A 20,131-nucleotide genomic window follows, 5' to 3' on the forward strand; every position below is an offset into this window, starting at 1 on the left:
GGATCGCCAGTTCGAATCCTCGTGTTACCTCCGGCTTGGTCGGGCGTTCCTACAGACACAATTGGCCGTGTCTGTTGGTGGGAAGCCAGATGTGGGTGTGTCCTGGTCGCTGCACTAGTGCCTCCTCTGGTCGGTCGGGGCACCTGTCCGGGGGGGAGGGGGAACTGGGGGGAATAGCCTGATTCTCTCATGCGCTACGTCCACCGGGTGGACGTAGCGCATGAGAATAGACTGATTGGAACAGACTTCTACGCTACCTAGACGCCTCCTACAGACACAACTGGCCATGTTTGCGGGTGGAAAGCCAGATGTGGGTATGTGTCCTGGTCTGCTGCACTAGCGCCTCCTCTGCTCAGATGGGGTGCCTGTTTGGGGGGGAATAGCGTGAGCCTCTCACGTACTACATCCCCCTGGTGAAACTCCTCACTGTCAGGTGAAAAGAAGTGGTTGGCGACCCCACATGTATCAGAGGAGGCATGTGGTAGTCTGCAGCCCTCCCCGGATTGGCAGAGGGGGGTGAAGCAGCGACTGGGACGGCTTGGAAGAGGGAGCAATTGGCAGGATACAATTGGGGAGAAAAAGGGGGGAAAATCCAAAAAAAAAAAAGAAAAAAAGTGAATGACTCTTTGCCTTTCTGATGAAGCTGAAGGATCACTTGGAACGTTTGACAATATCTGACAGTATATTTGGTTTTGCCCCTGTGTGTGTGTGTGTGTGTGTGTGTGTGTGTGTGTGTGTGTGTGTGTGCGTGCGTGCGTGCGTGCGTGCGTGCGTGCGTGCGTGCGTGCGTGTGTGTGTGTGACCTGAAGGTCGGCCAGGAGGCAGAGATTGCTCTAAAGTCCACCTGTCCCTGTAACTTCACCCTGCACTACGAGGTGGCGTCCAGGGGGAACATTGTTCTGTCGGGTCAGCAGCCGGCCAACCTCACGGCCTCGTACCGTGGCAGGCGGGCAGCTGTCACCTTTGACAAGAACATCCACACCACCCACGTTCCTCCCTCCGCTTCTGGTCAGTTACATTCAAAGCTTAATTTGGCATCGGTGGTTTTGCCGTCAACTTTGCCGTCTGTATTTTCTAAATTGGCTTAAGATTACAGGAGAAAGTATGGGAAAAGCCCGGTCCAGTTGACAGCAGGGAAGAGAGATTCTTTGTATTCAAGAATTTGTGGCCTATCATAACTACTTAGTTTTAAAGTCATGCGTAGAGAGACTGCATCCTTAAGAGAAAAGAAGAGAGAGGTTCTTTTCAGTCTTAATCAACATGTTATCCAGGACCCTGTCTTTACAGCAGTGTCTGCTAGTCTTGGTCATTTCTCAAAGAAAGAATGCTTTGTTGTGCTTTGCAGACAGCGCCGAGAGCTTAGTATGTCCACGGCACCGAGCGCCGAGCATTTGAACGTAAAACTTTGTGTGAACTTTGTGCAAAGCAGTGCCGCACTCAAACACATTTGAAGTGTGGTGTACTCACCGGCATTATTTCCATCGAGCATCTGCTATTCAACAAAGAGGTACCCAGTGAGCTGTTTCCTCCCTGAGGATGTCCTGTTGGTTATCTGCCACGATGGCTTGGATGGGATGTCCTCCACATCACAATTTTTTAACACTGGGAAGCAACACAGTTTGTCGATGAGAAAGTGTCCCAACTTCCTATTCCCTTTCCTGTACCAGGTGTCGGAGGTTCCTCCCCCCTGGCAGAGATGGAGATCTGTGTGTCGTATCTGCGCATCCCCGTCAGCCATGTCATGGCTCCCCTCAGCCGCATGCTGGTCTACTACGTGAGGGAGAACGGCGAGGGCGTCACAGACAGCCTGCAGATCCCCGTCCAGCCTGCCTTTAAGAACCAGGTACACGTGTCTGATGTGATAACAGTGGAGCACAGCAAGACTGCCATGTGCAATGAAAAAATATGGTGAAAGACTCCCCCCCCCATCTTGACACAGAAAGTAGAAGCTCTAGAGTGATGACGAATTCAGCTCATTCTGATATGTTCGCATGCACTTTTGCAGCTCACATACTAATTCATGATTTTGCCTTTATTGGATAGGAAAGAAGAGCATGACTGAAAGAAAGGAGTAGAGAGTTTAACGGTTTTAACGTCTCGTCCATCCTTCGGGTGAGATGTTAAACCGAGGTCCTGACTCACTATGGTCATTAAAGATCCCATGGCACTTATCACAAAGAGTAGGGAGTCCCCGGTGCCCTGGCAAAATTCCCAACCTGGCTTTCTCCATCTGGCCACCTAATCATCCCCCCGTGTAATTGGCTCAGTGATTCCTCCCTCTCCACCTCAAGCTGATGTGTGTTGAGAGTTCTGGTGCAAAATGGCTGCCGTGCATCACCCAGGTGGTGCTACACTGGTGGTGGTTGAAGTGAGTTATCCCCCTTCAATGTGAAGCATTTTGAGTGTCTAGATAAAGTGCTATATAAATGTAATTCATGATTATTATTATTAGAGTATAATACATGCAATGAGAGCCCTGGGTTGAACACGGGACGTTGCATCGAGGCCAAAATAAACGAGAACACATTTAAAAGTCTTGTCTAGCAGCTTAAAATATAATAAATCCTGCTAAACACTGATGCAAATCATCTACTTTTTGCTAAATTTCCAGAACAATTCATTAAAATAAACACGTTTAATACATCCAGTTTTCACGGAAGTCCCAAAAACTCAGTTTGAACAGTGGGCACGTCCAAAGTGATAAGACCTGCCCATTCAAAATTTGATTGACAGGTGAAATGAAAACACATCCACATGGGTTTGCACAGTGTTAACAGTAGGTAGCTAACAATTTTAAAAACATGGCAGAATTGGACCAAGAATATAATCTGGAAGTTGATAAATCTTCCAGCTGAGGGTTGCAGGATGTTAGTGAATAGTAAATTGGCATAATTTCAGAGAGTCTGTGTTACCGAGCATATTTCCGCCTGCTGCGGGATTCGAACCAGGGCAGTACTACGAGGTGACCTTCGCTAACCGCTCGACCAAAGGGGCCGACCACGTGGCCGATGGGCCGGTGAGTCTTTTTAGTAGTTTACAGTAGGCACCCTCTCCCAGAAGCATGCCCTCGCGCTTCTTTATTCCCGCGCTCCGAGGAGACTTATGATGATCTGCACCATAGGCGTTTCTAGCCCATTTTTGGGGGTGCTGCAGCACCCCTAAATTGAACCCCAGCACCCCTAAAATTGAAGAGAAATTTTATTTTTTACTGTATGTCCATGTTTAATAAGCTGAAGAAATGTCAAAACCATATCCAGTATATGGTTTAAACGTAATATTTTAACAACAAAAATACAGCACCCCCCCATGCTTCGAAAATGGTTTGATCCACCCCCCCAAATTTATCTTGCCTGGCCGGCCAGCACTCTGGGTGCTCAGCACCCCTAAAGCTCTGATCCTAGAATCGCCCCTGATCTGCACGCTTCCAGACACTTCCGGATCCCGCCGCTAACACCAACGTAACCAAGCATATAGCCGCCTGCTACAGGATTCGAACCAGGGTTGTACTGTACCATGAGGCAACATCAGTAACTGCTCGACCAAAGGGGCCGAGTCGACCCCCTGGTGCTCGGCCAGAGAGTATTTTTAGTAGTTAGTAGTTTAGTAGTACATATGTGTCAGCTAACTGGCTAGTGACACAAGCTTTCGTGTTGTTTGTATGTAGCTACCGCAGCCAACACCAGTTTCTAACGCCAGCGAGCAAATGCCTGGCGATTTCACCCGTCAAAGTGTCCAGACAGGATCCGATTGTGTCGCAGGTTCACAAAAACGGGAACCAGTCATCTTACAGAGTGAGCATTAACTTTGTCTTCCCTGTCATTTCCATTGGAAGTCAAGTGAAACCTTGCTTAGATAAGAGTCGAAGCAAGCGAGTTCTCAACCTAGTGTAAACTACTAATAAGACACCTTAGTCCCTAGCTAACGGGTCTGACCCTTTAGCCGAGCGGTTAGTGATGTCGCCTTGTGGTGCAGTACACCCCGTGTCAAATCCCGCACCGGACAAAAAAATAACTGGTTACACTAGTAACACGTCGCTTGCCCAGTTCGCTGTCAAATAGGACGGATTAAAGCTTGTTTGCATCACGTCATGTTAGGATGGGCTGTAGTGTGTGTGTGTGTGTGTGTGTGTGTGTGTGTATATAACATTGCTTGAATGTTACAGCATCACTATCTATTCGTCTCCACATTATAACTACATCCAAAAATTCAACCAGTAGACATCCAACTGACGGGGCGTCCGGGGAACATAGCGGTCTATTCCGTTGCGAACCAACACGGAGATCGCCGGATCGAATCTCCATGTTACCTCCGGCTTGGTCGGGCGTCCCTACAGACACAATTGGCCGTGTCTGCGCGTGGGATGCTGGATGTGGGTGTGTGTCCTGGTTGCTGCACTGGTGCCTCCTCTGGTCGGTTGGAGTGCTTGTTTTTTTTGTGGGGGGGGGGGCACTGGGGGGAATAGCGTGATCCTCCCACGCGCTACATCCCCCTGGCGAAACTCCTCACTGTCAGGTGAAAAGAAGCGGCTGGTGACTCCACATGTATCGGAGGAGGCATGTGGCAGTCTGAAGCCCTCCCTGAATCGGCAGAGGCGGTGGAGCAGCGACCGGGACAGCTTGGAAGAGGGAGGTAATTGGCCGAATACAATTGGGGAGAAAATAAAAGGGGGGAGGAATCCAAGGTACTCATAAGGCCGTTTTTGATAGGGCGAGAATTCAAGAGGCCTTTGCTTATGAGGCCAGAATGAAAGACATACATTAGTAATATATATATATACACACACACACACACACACACACACACACACACACACACACACACACACACACACACACACACACACACACACACACACACATACTACTACTACTACTACATTCAGCTGCTCCCGTTAGGGGTCACCACAGTGGATCATCTGTTTCCATTTCTTCCTGTCCTCTGCATCTTCCTCTGTCATACCAGCCACCTGCATGTCCTCCCTCATCACATCCATAAACCTCCTCTTTGCCCTTCTTCTTTTCCTCTTCCCTGGCAGCTCCATATTCAGCATCCTTCTCCAAATATACCCAGCATCTCTCCTCTACACATGTCCAAACCATCTCCATCTTGCCTCTCTTGCTTTGTCTCCAAACCGTCCAACCGGAGCTGTCCCTCTAATATACTCGTTCCTAATCTTGTCCTTCTTCACCATTCCCAGTGAAAATCTTATCATCTTCAATTCTTCCACCTCTCCCCCTCTTCTCTCCCTCTCTCTCTCTCTCTCTCTCTCTTCAGAGAACTGGCTCTAACCTCTGTAAACAAACAGCTGTGTTTGCCTGGGAGAGCTGCTCGGTTCCTGCCCGCATTAGGCCGAGTTAAAACTCCCTGAAGTATTTACAGCTTGCTGGTATGCCGTCCCTCCACTGCGTGTGTTTATGTGCGTGTTAATGTACGTGGGTGTGTTTTGGTTGAGCGGAGGCCGCCAAGGTGTGGACACGACGAGACAAGAGGCCGTTAGGGAAAGAGACGAGACGGGGAGCGTGACAGGGCTACGGCGTGGTGCAAGGAGGGCGGCAGAATTGATTAGCGGGGCTAATTTGTGCCTGTGTGCTGCTGGGAAACGGTTCTGATGTGTGCGGTTGACTCATGCCTGCCCTCCCTCACCTCCAGGTCGTCTTTCAAAAAACCTGCAGTTTTCCACTCTCTAAGTGTTTTCTACCAGTCTTATGTAACCGTATATGACTGATGCTTGTTATTCCAAAGTATGGGGAGTCGGCAGTACTAATAATAGCAATACACAACACAGTGTAGTGAGTGAATCTGATTTGTAAGTGAATAATAATTCTGTCTACTGTTCCCACAGCATTTCATATAAACGTGTTGCACCAAAGTACACTTTTAAACATCCTATTAACCAGTATTGATTCAGAGCATGGCGCATCTTAAACTAAGTTATAACGTATGCAGTAATTTATGCATTTTGTGCTACATTTTGCTTTTGCCTTTTTGTTGTCCTATGCACTGTTTTCGTCCGTTGCTGCTGCACACTGGGGTTCTCCTGCAGGGAGTAGATCCAGTTGGTCTGATCATATCTTATTTCATTCTGGTTGGTTCCAGTTGACGGTTGCTCTGTCAGCCAACGAGTCGATGCCCGGGGAACCCGTGAGCATGCGCGTGCGAGGAGAGAGGGGATCCTGTGTGTGTGTGGCCACCGTCGACAAGAGCCTTTACCTGCTGAAGCCCGACTTCCAGCTTACTCCGGACAAGGTCGGTTCTCGAGGTTGATTGTAAATGTCCCTTCATGACTGGGTGTAATCTCGTATCAAGTCTTAAACTTACATATTCCCTGGAAAAGTTAAAAAAAAAAAGTCAACGGAGTAAGATTATTTTACTTGTTTGTATCATATGACTTGCAAAAGGGGCGTCATGGGGGCGTCCGGGTAGTATAGCAGACTATTCCGTTGCCTACAAACATGAGGATCACCGGTTTGAGTCCCCGTGTTACCTCCGGCTTGGTTGGGAGTCCCTACAGACACAATTGGTCGTGTCTGTGGGTGGGAAGTTGGATGTGGGTATGTGCCCTGGTCGCTGCACTAGCGCCTTCTCTGGTTGGTCGGGGTGCCTGTTCGGGGGGGGGGACCGGGGGGAATAGCGTGATCCTCCCACGTGCTACGTCCCCCTGGCGACACTCCTCACTGTCAGGTGAAAAAACGCAGCTGGCGACTCCACGTGTATCGGAGGAGGTATGTGGTAGTCTGCAGCCCTCCCCGGATCAGCAGAGGGGTTGGAACAGTGACTGGCACGGCTCGGAAGAATGAGGTAATTGACCAAGTGCAATTTGGGAGAAAACGGGGTGGGGGGGGCAGCACGGTTGCCCAGTGGTTACCTCACAGCAAGAAGGTCCTGGGTTCAAACCAGGCTGTCCCAGGTCCTTTCTGTGTGGAGTTTGCATGTTCTCCCCTTGTCTGCATGGGTTTCCTCCAGGTGCTCCTGTTTTCTCCCACCATCAAAGACATGCACGTTAGGGTTTATACTCCTGCCTGTGTCCCTGAGCAAGGCAATGGAAAGAAGAACTTGATTTGGTCCCCGGGTGCTGCAGCTGCCTACTGCTCCTGTACTATAGGATGGGTTAAATGCGGAACACGATTGTCATTGTACTGTACAATGACAAAGTGTCTTCTTCAAATTCAACTTTCTGAATCTACATCTGATTCTGATTGAGTAGGTTAGTTATGCGAGATACCGTATGATGCATGTGAAATCATCTCACTGCACTGACAGATTTTTTTTTAACATTTTTTTTCTTTCTTTTTTTTTTTTTACCCCACTCTTCCGAGCCGTCCCGGTCGCTGCTCCACCCGATCTGGGGAGGGCTGCAGACTACCACATGCCTCCTCCGACATGTGGCGTTGCCAGCCGCTTCTTTTCACCTGACAGTGAGGAGTTTCACCAGGGCGACGTAGAGCTTGGGAGGATCACGCTATCCCCCCCCCCCCCAGTTCTTCCTCCCCCGTGAACAGGTGCCCCGACCGACCAGAGGAGGCGCTAGTGCAGCGACCAGGACACATACCCACATCCGGTTTCCCACCCGTAGACACGGCTAATTGTGTCTGTAGGGATGCCCGACCAAGCCGGAGGTAACACGGGGATTCGAACCGGCGATCCCCGTGTTGGTAGGCAACATAATGAACCGCCACACCACCTGGACTGAGACAGATTTTATTTAATGTTGCTTCAAAAAAAAAACTGTAACTTTACATAAATGACAATCATACATAATCTAAATAGTTATGAGCTCTAAATTTATGGTCAGATTGTGTGTGTGTGTGTGTGTGTGTTTTGTATGCGTGCACATGTCTTCGTGTGTTTCCACTGCCCAGGTGTTTCAAGAGCTAGCAGATTTTGACGTTTCAGATGCGTTTGGCATTCCCAAAGATGACGGGCACTTCTGGTGGCCTGCGCTTTCTTCAAGGAGACGGAGGCGGTCCTCTGTGTTTCCATGGCACTGGGACATCACCAAGGATGCACGCTTTGCTTTCACAGTATGAACTCACATCAGTCACAATGAAATGTGATGATGAAACTGCAAGGCTAATTTTACTGAAGTACATCATCACTTATAAATATACATATATGTCGGTAAATGTTTGTTTAACTCTGTGTGTGTGTGTGTGTGTGTGTGTGTGTGTGTGTGTGTGTGTGTGTGTGTGTGTGTGTGTGTGTGTGTGTGTGTGCTTGTGTGTGTGCGTTTTCACCATAGGAAACGGGGCTGGTGGTGATGACAGATATAGTGAGTTTAAACCACCGGCAGAGTGGAGGGATGTACACGGATGAGGCAGTTCCTGCCTTCCAGCCCCACACCGCCACCTTAGTGGCCGCCATGCACTCTCGCCCAGTGCCCAGGTGAATGACAAGCACCCCTGCCATTGGGACATGAGTGTCAGGATCTTTCTAATTTTTACGTCAAAGTAAAGAAAAAAAAGAATTCAACAATTTAATATTTTGATTTATTTTTCTATTTTGTGGGTGGCACAGTGGTTAGCACTGTTACCTCAAAGCAAGAAGGTTTGGGTTCGAACCCACGGCTGTCCGAGGTCCTTTCTTTTTTTAAACTTTTTTTTATTATTATTTTCCCCCTTTTTCTCCCCAATTGTATCTGGCCAATTACCCCACTCTTCCGAGCTGTCCCGGTCGCTTCTCCACCCCCTCTGCTGATCTGGGGAGGGCTGCAGACTATCACATGTCTCCTTCGATACATGTGGAGTCACCAGCTGCTTCTTTTCACCTGACAGTGAGGAGTTTCACCAGGGGGACGTAGCGAGTGGGAGGATCACGCTATTCCCCCCAGTCCCCCTCCCCCCCGAACAGGCACGCCGACTGACCAGAGGAGGCGCTAGTGCAGCAGCCAGGACACATACTTACATCTGGCTTTCCACCCGCAGACACGGCCAGTTGTGTCTGGAGGGACGCCCGACCAAGCCGTCGGTAACACGGGGATTTGAACCGCCGATCCCCATGTTGGTAGGCAACGGAATAGACTGAGATACTTGAACTGCTTCACTTGAGGCAACAACTCATCCCCAACCTGGAGGGAGCAATCCAACATTTTCCAGTAGAGAACCATGGCCTCAGACTTGGAGGTGCTGACTCTCATTTTTCCATAATTTCCATCAAGCTCACTCTGATTTTCTAGTATCTTATGATAAAGGTATTCTATGAGGCAAGTATGCCATATCGGCTTGTTACAGATATAGCAACAACAACTTTGTTTCTTATTCATACTTGCTGCCACATGACTTGCTGCTCTACATTTGATCTCCATTGCGTAGATGTAAAACAACTTGTGCCATATCTATAGTTCAGGAAAGTTCTACCCAACAGTAAGCACTAAACACAGTATCCATGAAACTGAGGAAGCAAAGATGGGTTTTTATTTGGATATTTGTGAATAAGCGATTGTCTGATGTATGGCAGTGATAGGAAGTCTCAATGAAGATAATGGTTTGCATGTAAATCTTCAGGTGTGTAACGTTAAGGTGAGAAGTTAGCGATGTGGACTTGTGTTTGCAGCGGCCTCACCCAGTGCTGACTGCAGTGTCTTTATCCACCTCTGCATCTGAGTTTGTGTCATTGTATGAATACCTTTTATGAGGATTTATGTCTGTGATCGTCGATTTCGTTTGATGGCTGGGAGAGCTGGTGTTAGATCGGCTGGGAGAGCGGGGCAGGCTAAGCTAACTGGTAGCCCATGCAGACTGGCAGTTCCCGATAACACCAAGATACGGCTGAGGGCAGTCTGGCGGCGGCCTCACCTAGCGTCGATTGTGCAGTGTTTTTGTCTGCGTCTGTGTGGAGTGCAGGGGAGGTGTGTCGAAGGTGTCTGGCTGGGAGAGCTGGCGATAGATCGGCTGAGGGAGCTTGGTCTTCTGAGTCTTGTGGGCCTAAAGTCCTGTGCCCGAAGAGGAAACACTGAGGCCGGTCTGACAGGGCGTGGAAGCGGTGCAGGCTAAGCTAACTGCTAGCCAATGCAGACCGGCAGTTCAGACAGTCATCCTGGCTGGCGTTCGTTCTCTTGGGCGGGGAAATTTTTGAATTGTGTTGCAAATTTACTAAATGGTCTGTGTTGTTGACTGTTAGTGTTGTTTTGCTTTGTTCTCTCTGGTTTTGTATGTTTTGGTGGTGTCGTTTTTGGGAGGTTTTGGATATGTGTTTTTTGTCTTTTGTGTTGCACTCCTGTGGGCTGGAAGAAACGAAATTTCATCTCTTTTGTGTATGCAAGTACATGAATGAGATGACAATAAATTGTTCCTGATTCCTGATTTAAGACGTGTTGAAGCTGTTCTGTTGCTTGGATAGGAAAAGTGCTGTCTCAGCCACAGCCACATGATGGTGCGCACATTGTGTCCAAGACACCTAGTACGTTTAACTTTCAGACATGCACCAGAAACTCCCATAACAAAGCCAGTGTCCTCCCAGTATGAGTCTGTAGGATCCGAGTCTCTGAGTCTGCAGGATCCGAGTCCCTGGGAGCTGGCTGGCAGATGCAGCCGAATTTTCCTACTGCCACTTTCTCCATCTTCTTTCTGTTTCCTGCTGTCATCTCAAACCTTCGTGCTCTCCCTTCCTCGTGATTGGTCGGCTCGCAAAACAGAGCAGTTGTTGTGATATGCGAGCTTCTGAATGGTTGCGTTTTTTATTAGTGAGCTCTCCGCTGTGCCAGAATAATGGATCAGGCAGTTTTCCACAGAGCAGAAACACTTTCTGATCCTCTTGCAACTGCTCTCCACTGACTCAGCCAAAAAAGAAAACGGGACTCGCAATTGCTTTTAAGAGCCAATTAGTGAAAACATGAGCTCAGAGTGAGGAGATTACGCTGGAGGAGTTTGTCTTTTTCAATGACGACTCACAACAGTCTCTGCAATTCACAAAGCACCTTGTACTTGACTGCACTGTTCATTTTAAGGGAGAATGGCAAGTACACAAACCTTCAACCCTCTTTTTTTTTTATTTGGCTTTTTCTCCTCAATTGTATCCGGCCAATTACCCCACTCTTCTGAGTTGTCCCAGTTGTCGCTCCACCCCCTCTGCCGATCCAGGGAGGGCTGCAGACTACCACATGCCTCCTCCGATACATGTGGAGTCGCCAGCCGCTCCTTTTCACCTGACAGTGAGGAGTTTCCCCAGGGGGATGTAGCACGTGAGAGGCTCATGCTATTCCCCCCCAAACAGGCACCCCGTCTGAGCAGAGGAGGCGCTAGTGCAGCAGACCAGGACACATACCCACATCTGGCTTTCCACCCGCAAACATGGCCAGTTGTGTCTGTAGGAGGCGTCTAGGTAGCGTAGCAGTCTATTCCATTGCTTACCAACACAGGGATCGCCGGTTCGAATCCCCGTGTTACCTCCGGTGTGCGCGGGCTTCCCTATAGACACAATTGGCCGTGTCTGCGGGTGGGAAGCCAGATGTGGGTATGTGTCTTGGTTGCTGCACTAGCGCTTCCTCTGGTCGGTCAGGGCGCTTATTTTGGGGGGGGGACTGGGGGGGAATAGCATGATCCTTCCACGTGCTACGTCCCCCTGGCGAAACTCCTCACTGTCAGGTGAAAGGAAGCGGCTGGTGACAACACATGTATTGGAGGAGGCATGTGGTAGTCTGCAGCCCTCCCTGGATCAGCAGAGGGGGTGGAGCAGTGACCGGGCCAGCTCGGAAGAGTGGGGTAATTGGCCGGATACAATTGGGAAGAAAAAAGGGGGGGAAATCCAAAGAAAGTTTAAAAAAAAGGTGTCTGTAGGGATGCCCCACCAAGCTGGAGGTAACACGGGGATTCGAACCGGCTCTCCCCGTGTTGGTAGGTAATGGAATTGACCACCACGCTACCCAGACGCCCCACCCTCATTCATTTTTTGTGTGATGGAGGGGTTGGTGGGCAGGGAAAACTGCATTAGTTTCACTGTGCTGGGATTGGAAACAACACTGTCGTGGGTATGCTGCTCCCTGACCACGAAACCGCCGTGGTGTGAAGGTTCGCTACATCTGCCTGAACACAGGAAACCGCCGTGGTGTGAAGGTTCGCTACGTCTGCCTGAAATGTTGGGAATTTTAACATTTCTGAACACACATATTGCATGTTTGAGCACCTTGGTGTGTAAGGCAACATCAGAACACTCTAAGAAATGTTGACAGAATACGTGGTGGTATAGGTTGGTATTCACTGCCCAGGGGTTAAATAAGCTATAAGTTATAAGGTGAATGAAATAAAATCCAAAAGGAGAGGAAAGCAAGACAGAAGAACTCAGAGTTGGCTGGTTGTCCGTATTTACAGGGCTCTCTGTCCTCCATACCTCACATAGTTTTCATTCTAGAGATGAACATTAAACACATGGTGTGATTTAGAAGATGTCGGTGTGAATTACTGAATTGTTCATTTTCCAATTATGGCTTTTTATTGTGAGCGGAGCGCCAGCTGAAGCTTTTTATTGATGTCAGCTTGTGTTTGGTTGCAGAACGGAGAAGCGCAGGCGGACATTCTTTCCGGAGACGTGGGTGTGGCACTGCCTCAATGTCAGGTATTTGAGTCTTTTTTATATTACAAGTGTATGCGTATGCTTCCCTCTCTCTGTCGCTCTCTCACTCTCGCTCACTCTGTCTCTCGCTCGCTCACTCTCTCTCTCTCTGTCTCGCTTGCTCTCTTGCACTCTCTCTCTGTCTCGCGCTCTCTCTCTGTCTCTCGCTTGCTCTCTTGCACTCTCTCTCTGTCTTGCTCTCTCTGTCTCTCTTGCTCTCTGTCTTTCTCTCGCTCTCACTCTGTCTTTCTTTCTCCCTCTCTAGCTCTCTGTCTCTCTCTCGCTCACTCTCTCACTCGCTCTCGCTCACTCTCTCTCACTCGCTGTCTCTCTCTCTCTCGCTCTCTCTGTCTCTCTTGCTCTCTGTCTTTCTCTCGCTCTCACTCTGTCTCTCTCGCTCTCTGTCTCACTCTCTCTCACTCGCTGTCTCTCTCTCTGTCTCTCTCTTGCACTCACTATCTCTGTCTCTCTCTCGCTCTCTGTCTCCCTCTCTGTCTCTCTCGCTCTCTGTCTCTTGCTCTCTCTCACTCTGTCTGTCTCTCTCTCTCATTCTCTGTCTCCCTCTCGCTCTGTCTCTCTCTCTGTCTCTCTCTTGCTCTCTCGCTCTCTCTGTCCCTCTCTCACTCTCTCGCTCGCTCTCTCGCTTTCTCTGTCGCTCTCTCTGTCTCTCTCTCGCTTTCGCTTGCTCTCGCTCTCTCTCTGTCGCTCTGTCTCTCACTCTGTTTCACTCGCTCTCCCTCCTTCACTTTCTCTCGCACTCTCTCGCTGTCTCTCTTGCTCTGTCTCACTCTCTCTGTCTCTCTCTCTCCCTCTCTGTCACTCTCTCTCTTGCTGTGTGTGTGTGTGTGTGTGTGTGTGTGTGTGAGTGAGTTAGTGAGTGAGGTTATCTCAGGTGCACCAGACTGCAGATGCTAAAGTGGAGATTTAGTTGTGGTCTGAATGTAAAAACACTGAGGGGAGGGCATGAGAGGAGATGAGAGGTAATGGAAGGGAAAGGAAGAAGAGAGAGAGAGCGGAAAGGAGATGGGAGGAGAGGTAAGGAGAGAGACACAGAGGTGTGTATATGTGCGAAGTGGGATATTCCATCATCTCCACGGCGTCCTCCGTTTCCTCCCGCTGGGTTTGACTGTGCCTCATTTAAACCAGGCTATCTTGGAACAGCCTTTCACTCTCAGGTCCTTCCATTTATTTGCAGCCAGTACAAATAAACCGCCCATAGATTTCCATAGGCTCGATTCCTTTGGATGGGACCTGAGCCCTGCATCATTTCCTCTGCGTTCCAGAACTTTGATTTCCTTTATTGAAGTGCATTAAAGTGGGTTTTGGACAACTCTGATCAAAAGGAAGGGTGGACATGCAGCTTTTCTGAATGTTTATTATGTCCTGTGAAAGATTGCCAAGGCCAACATGGAATACATGTTGCCAGTAATGATCTCAGCCCACTTCATTCACAGAAACACATTGGGTCAGCACCTGACTGCTTTTCACACCTATCTGTCAGTGGGTGTTTATGGCGGTTCTGTTGGAGCAGGTGTGTGAGTTGACACAGGTGTTTCCGACATAAAACTAATCCACTGTGTTTTATTCCTTCCGTGTTATTGATGCCTATGTAATTTTCGTTCCTCAAACTGAGTTGGGCTAAACGATGCTGAAAGAAATTAACATTGCGATATTTTCTTTTTCTTTTTTTTTGCGATATCAAATGCAATACTAAATATTGACCAGGCGTTATGGAATGTCAGCAGATGTATGCAGCTTTCATCCTGCAAAGCTCCATTTGCAAAGAATGATTTGAGTAATTTTGGAGGGGAAACAAGGCAGTTGTGCAAGGAGTCATTCAAGCTGGATAAATTATACAGTTTCTCAGATGCACTGGGATATATTCATTCAAGAGTAGCGGCTCTTGCAAGATTTTGTTTTCTATCAAAGCAGTAAGCGTTCTAGCCTAACGTGACTGAAGGGCCCAATTTGCCTTACGCTGCATTTGCAGTGGGGGCGTGGCATGGTGGCGCAGTGGTTAAGGCGGTCGCCTCACAGCAAGAAGGTGTTGGGTTTGAGCCCCGGGGTAGTTCAACCTTGGGGTCGTCTGTGTCCTCTGTGTGGAGTTTGCATGTTCTCCCCGTGTCTGCGTGGGTTTCCTCCAGGTGCTCCGGTTTCCTCCCTCAGTCCAAAGACATCAATGTGTGTGTGTGTGTTGTGTGTGTGTTGGGTGTGTTGTTCGGTGCTGTGATGGCCTGGCAGCCTGTCCGGGGTGTTTCCCCGCGTGCCGCCCAATGACTGCTGGGATAGGCTCCAGTGTCCCCGCGACGCTGAGAGCAGGATAAGCAGTTTGGATAATGGATGGATGGATGGATGGATGGATGCATTTGCAGTGTGGCTATTGCACAGGCGTACTTTGCTGTCTTGATTCTGAATCCATTTCTTACCAGCCGTTGTACTAGTATCACTGCCCAAGTGAAAGAGTGGCTTTTTCCCTTCAATGCGCACCTCAGCATCACCCAAGTTTCTCTCAACATGTGTCTCTGGCAGTGCTGAAACTGGGGAAGCAGAGCTGCGACTGGACGTGCCGGACTCCATCACCAGCTGGGTAACGGAAGCCGTTGGCCTGTCAGAAGAAAAAGGGCTGAGCTTAGCGAAGAGGACGGTGCTGCGCACCTTTAAGCCCTTCTTTGTGGACTTCACATTGCCTTACAGCGTTATCAGAGGAGAACAGACCAAAGTGCCGCTCACCGTCTACAACTACCTGCCGGCCTGCGCTGAGGTAAGAAGGTCAGGGCACGCTACTAGGTGATGACCTAGTCTCTGTCACATCAAATGTTTAACAAGGGGGTGTCCGGGTGGCATAGCAGTCTGTTCTGTTGCCTACCAACACGGGGATTGCCAGTTCGAATCCCTGTGTTACCTCCAGCTTGGTTGGGCGTCCCTACAGACACCATTGGCCATGTCTGAGGGTGGGAAGCCGGATGTGGATATGTGTCCTGGTCGCTCGGGGTGGCTGTTTTGGGGGTATGGGGAACTGGGGAGAATAGCGTGATCCTTCCACATGCTACGTCCCCCTGGCGAAAGTCCTCACTGTCAGGTGAAAAGAAGCGGCTGACGACTCCACATGTATCGGAGGAGGCATGTGGTGGTCTGCAGCCCTCCCTGGATTGGCAGAGGGGGTGGAGCAGCGACCGGGACAGCTCGGAAGAGTGGGGTAATTGGCCAAGTACAATTGGGGAGAAAAAGGGGGGAAAAGTGCCCTAAAAGTGTTGTTTTTCCAGCTCACAATGATAACATTAATGCAAGGAGGTATGAGGGGGGAGGCCAGTGTGTGTGTGTGTGTGTTTTCCTGGTGGTGGATTGTGGCGGGGGGGGGGGGGGCTTTAGGATCCATCCAGCAGTATTGTTTGCCATTCAGTTTGAAGATTCCTTAAAGTTGCATCTTCAAATGGGTCCAGCCCTCACTTCACAGCGATGACATCATGGTGTTCACATACGTGCCTGTTGAATGGCCTGTGCGTGCACGGCCGTAATGTCATGTTAGGTGATTATGCAAACCATCATAGCCCTTCTTTCGATGTCTGCCCCGGCAACATGTGATTCCTATATTTTCTGCTAAGTTATTTACGACTTGTGGCATGCGGACAAAGAGCAGTGAACAGATCCCACTGCATTACTGAGCCCTCTGTGAAAATTGGACGATGAGTGGAACTTAATCCTTCAGGGAGCATGAGATGCGTGAGTCAGTCAGCATGGAAAACTCGCATTGCGATTTAGAAATACTCCCCGAATGCTTTAAGAGCTTTGAGGAAGACACGCTATAAGAGGGAGGGGTGGGCCGGGCAGATATGTTGCCATGATGGCTTGTCAGAGGACATCCATTGCTTCTGACGACATTCCCCCTCATTATTTCCTCTCCTTTCTTTTTCTCCTCTTACCATCTATATGCACACACACACACACGCAGAAGTGGGGCAGGCTAAGCTAACTGCTAGCCCGTGCATACCGGCAGTTCCGATAACACCGAGGGCGGTCTGGCGGTGGCCTCGCCTAACCTTGACTGTGTTTTTAGTGTCGTCGTGTGGCGTGCAGGGAGGTGTGTCAAAGGTGTCTGGCTGGGAGAGCTGACGTTGGATCAGGGACCCTGGTCTGCTACATCCTGTGGGCCCAAGGACCACAGCCCTGACCGCAGCTGCGCCCGAAGAGGAAACACTGAGGGCGGTCTGACAGGACACAGAAGCGAGCAGGCTAAGCTAACTGCTAGCCCATGCAGACCGGCTGTTCTGACAGTCATCCTGGCTGGCGTTCGTTCTCTTGGGCAGTGATTTTTTTTTTTCCCCCCAGTTGTACTTGGCCAATTATCCCACTCTTCTGAGCTGTCCCGGTCGTTGCTGCGTCCCCTCTGCCGATCCGGGGAGGGCTGCAGACTACCACATGCCTCCTCCGATACATGTGGAGTCGTCAGCCGCTTCTTTTCACCTGACAGTGAGGAGTTTCACCAGGGGGACGTACCATGTGGGAAGATCACGCTATTCCCCTCAGTTCCCCATCCCCCCTGAACAGGCACCCTGACCGACCAGAGGAGGCGTTAGTGCAGCGACCAGCACACATACCCACATCCGGCTTCCCACCGGCAGACACAGCCAATTGTATCTGTAGGGATGCTCGACCAAGCCGTAGGCAACACGGGGATTCGAACCGGCGATCCCCGTGTTGGTAGGCAACTGAACAGACTGCTGCACTACCCGGACGCCTGACAGTGATTTCTTTTTTTTTTCTTTTTTTTTTAGATATATGTGTTAGTTTGGACATATGTGTTCTTGTAGTTTTTGGATGTGTGTTCTTGTTTGTGTTGCACTGCTTTGGGCTGGGGGAAGCGAGGTTTCGTTTCCTTTCATGTGCGCAAGTGCATGAAATGAAATGACAAAGTTTTTCTGATTCTGTATTCTCCTCCCCTCCTGTGCTCTCTCCCTTGCTTGTCTTCTCTCCTCTCCCCTCACAGGTTCACGTTAAAGTCTCGGTCCCCAAGGGGATTAAATTTGTGGGCCACCCGGGAAAGCACCATCTGACAAGGAAGAAGTGTGTGGCTGCAGGGGAGGCAGCGCCCACATCCATAGTGCTGTCCTTTACCGAACTGGGAGCTGCTAACATCACAGGTACTCGGAGCACAACCGTACAGAGAACAAGAGTTCAGAATTATGACCGGATCAGAATCAGAGAGGGTTTTATCATCTACTGAGTAAGTTTTCACATACCGGGAGTTGCTCTCAGGAGACACTTGGACCAAACACAAAATTACAAAGGTAATATAAACATATTCTCATGCTGCGAGCAGGAGTTGAGGGCCCAAATGCAGACAGTGGAGACAGACTGGGCTAGAACAAGGTTTTATTAACATAAACAAACTCACAACACGGGAACATAGATTCAGGCAGTAAGAAAGACCAGAGACAAGACATGATGCATCCGGCTACCAAAAGACAGTATGTGTGTGTGTGTGGCGATCTGACAAAGCACCAGGGCAACCAGGGGGAATATACAACTTGCTGGAGAGCCAGTCAGGGAAATGGGAAACAGGTGAGCAGGGCAGGGCAGGAACAAGCTTGCCAATCAGGGAATGGGGAACAGGTGAGTAATGCAGGGGCAATCAGGTAAATGGAGCAATCAGGGGCAGCAACCGAAATGGCAAGTCAAATAAGGGAATGGGGATCATGAGGGCAACATGGGTGCAGGAACAGACAATGGTAAGCCAGTCGTGTAATGGGGGACAGGTGAGCATAGCTGACCCAGGCCATACAACCATGACGCATGAATGGAGGGGTTTCCATCTATCCATTATCCGAACTGCTTATCCTGCTCTCAGGGTCGCGACAATGCTGGAGCGTATCCCAGCAGTCATTGGGCGGCAGGCGGGGAGACACCCTGGACAGGCCGCCAGGCCATAGACAGGGCCCACACACACATACACACACACACATACACGTTCATACCTAGGGGCAATTTAGTACGGCCGATTCACCTGACCTACATGTGTTTGGACTGTGGGAGGAAACCGGAGCACCGGGAGAAAACCCACGCAGACACGGTTGGAACATGCAAACTCCACACAGAGGACGACCTGGGACAACCCCCAAGGTTGGACTACCCCGGGGCTTGAACCCAGGACCTTCTTGCTATGAGGCGACCGTGCTAACCACTGTGACACCGTGCCGCCTGGATAGGTTTCGTTACACTAAAATACTGCAAATAGTTGCATATAAGATTTGTGCACGTCTTAGTTAACGTCTGGTTTGGTAGTGTGGCTGTAGCAAAAGAATTCAGTATCTCAGTGTTTTAAGAGGTAGAATAACAAGTTTACACTAAAGAGGGAATATGAGATATTCACACCAAAAGTATTACACATATTCGTGACTCTTTGAGATGAAAACATCTTCCCAAACATTTCTCAATGAAACATTTTTCATGCCAGTGACCAAAAAGGCAAAACCGATTTCATAGCCAGTTATTGCCACTTCACTAGTTTAGAAAATATATTATAAATGAGCCGTTACCATATTGTCAGAGACTTTGCAAAAAGTTCTGCAGTCTGCAGGAAGTTTTAGGATTATTCTCCGTCAAGTGTCATGCCTTTTTGATATCTTATCCTTAATTTTGTCGGTGTTAAATAGGTCTCGGAAAAGAACTGCACCAGTAAACAAAGAAACGCTGCTGCAACGTGTCAATCAGATGTTTTTAAATCACGGATGAATCGGCTGTTTACCGTGAATCAACGCTTTGGATTGTGAGGAATCTTAAGCCGTGTCCACACTGACATGGCCTTCCAACCACACTAAGCCAGCGTTTTGCACCGCCAGAAATGCGTTTTTTTTTTTCAAGAAAACATATCCAAAATCACAAGCTGCTTACCGGAACGACCCGGCCCGGTAGAAGAGACAAAGAAAACATATTGGTGTGTTGGCATTTTTCAGCCCATTTCCTACAAATCGCCTATATTTTCCATTACTCCTGGCAATTTTTTGAATGTGTTTTTCCCTCCTTCCAGGCAGCCATTGGTTCCCATTAACTTCAGCACAGTATGTAAGTCAACCTGCAGTGAGTTGGGACTTGCTGGGGATGGGTAATCCATTACGGTGAACATTAAGTCACCTTTACGCTGTCGTTGCAAAATGATGCAGTTGAAAGTGTCGATTGTTTTGAGAAGTTTTCCAGGGCTTTCAAAACCGTTAGCCCACAATGCTAATATGATTATTACAAACAAATAAAGGGGACTGAGTGTTCACTGTGATAGATTCATCCAGGAAATCTTTTACTCTAGGGTGGTATGCTGTGGAAAATGGTCAGGAGTAATATAAAATATATATTTTCATACACGATGGAAGATGTGTATCAAAGATGAATTAAGATGAGACGGAAGGTGGCGGTACGAATTCACATTTGCAGCGGCCTCACCCAGTACCACACATGCAGTGTCTCTGTCCACGTCTGCGTTTTAAGTTATGTCTTCATTTGATGGCTGAGAGAGCTGGCGCTGGATCGGCTGGGAGAACTTTGTCTGCCACGTTCTGTGGGCACAGGGACCACGGCCCTGCCTGGAGCTGCGACCGAG

At 49.1% G+C, this 20,131-nt stretch overlaps 1 protein-coding gene across 1 annotated transcript in view; it reads left to right on the forward strand.

Annotated features, from left to right (window-relative positions):
• The window catches only part of cpamd8 (C3 and PZP like alpha-2-macroglobulin domain containing 8), a 119,625-nt gene that overhangs the window by 17,520 nt on the left and 81,974 nt on the right, over positions 1–20,131 (forward strand). Inside the window, exons 14-21 of the mRNA XM_056276951.1 lie at positions 810–1,008; positions 1,677–1,843; positions 6,097–6,246; positions 7,860–8,021; positions 8,240–8,382; positions 12,484–12,546; positions 15,073–15,304; positions 17,528–17,681. Coding sequence (XP_056132926.1) covers positions 810–1,008; positions 1,677–1,843; positions 6,097–6,246; positions 7,860–8,021; positions 8,240–8,382; positions 12,484–12,546; positions 15,073–15,304; positions 17,528–17,681 — 1,270 coding nt within the window. The remainder of the gene's footprint in view (positions 1–809; positions 1,009–1,676; positions 1,844–6,096; positions 6,247–7,859; positions 8,022–8,239; positions 8,383–12,483; positions 12,547–15,072; positions 15,305–17,527; positions 17,682–20,131) is intronic.

This window comes from Lampris incognitus, chromosome 3 (assembly GCF_029633865.1).
Source record: "Lampris incognitus isolate fLamInc1 chromosome 3, fLamInc1.hap2, whole genome shotgun sequence".
Lineage (NCBI taxonomy): Eukaryota > Metazoa > Chordata > Actinopteri > Lampriformes > Lampridae > Lampris > Lampris incognitus.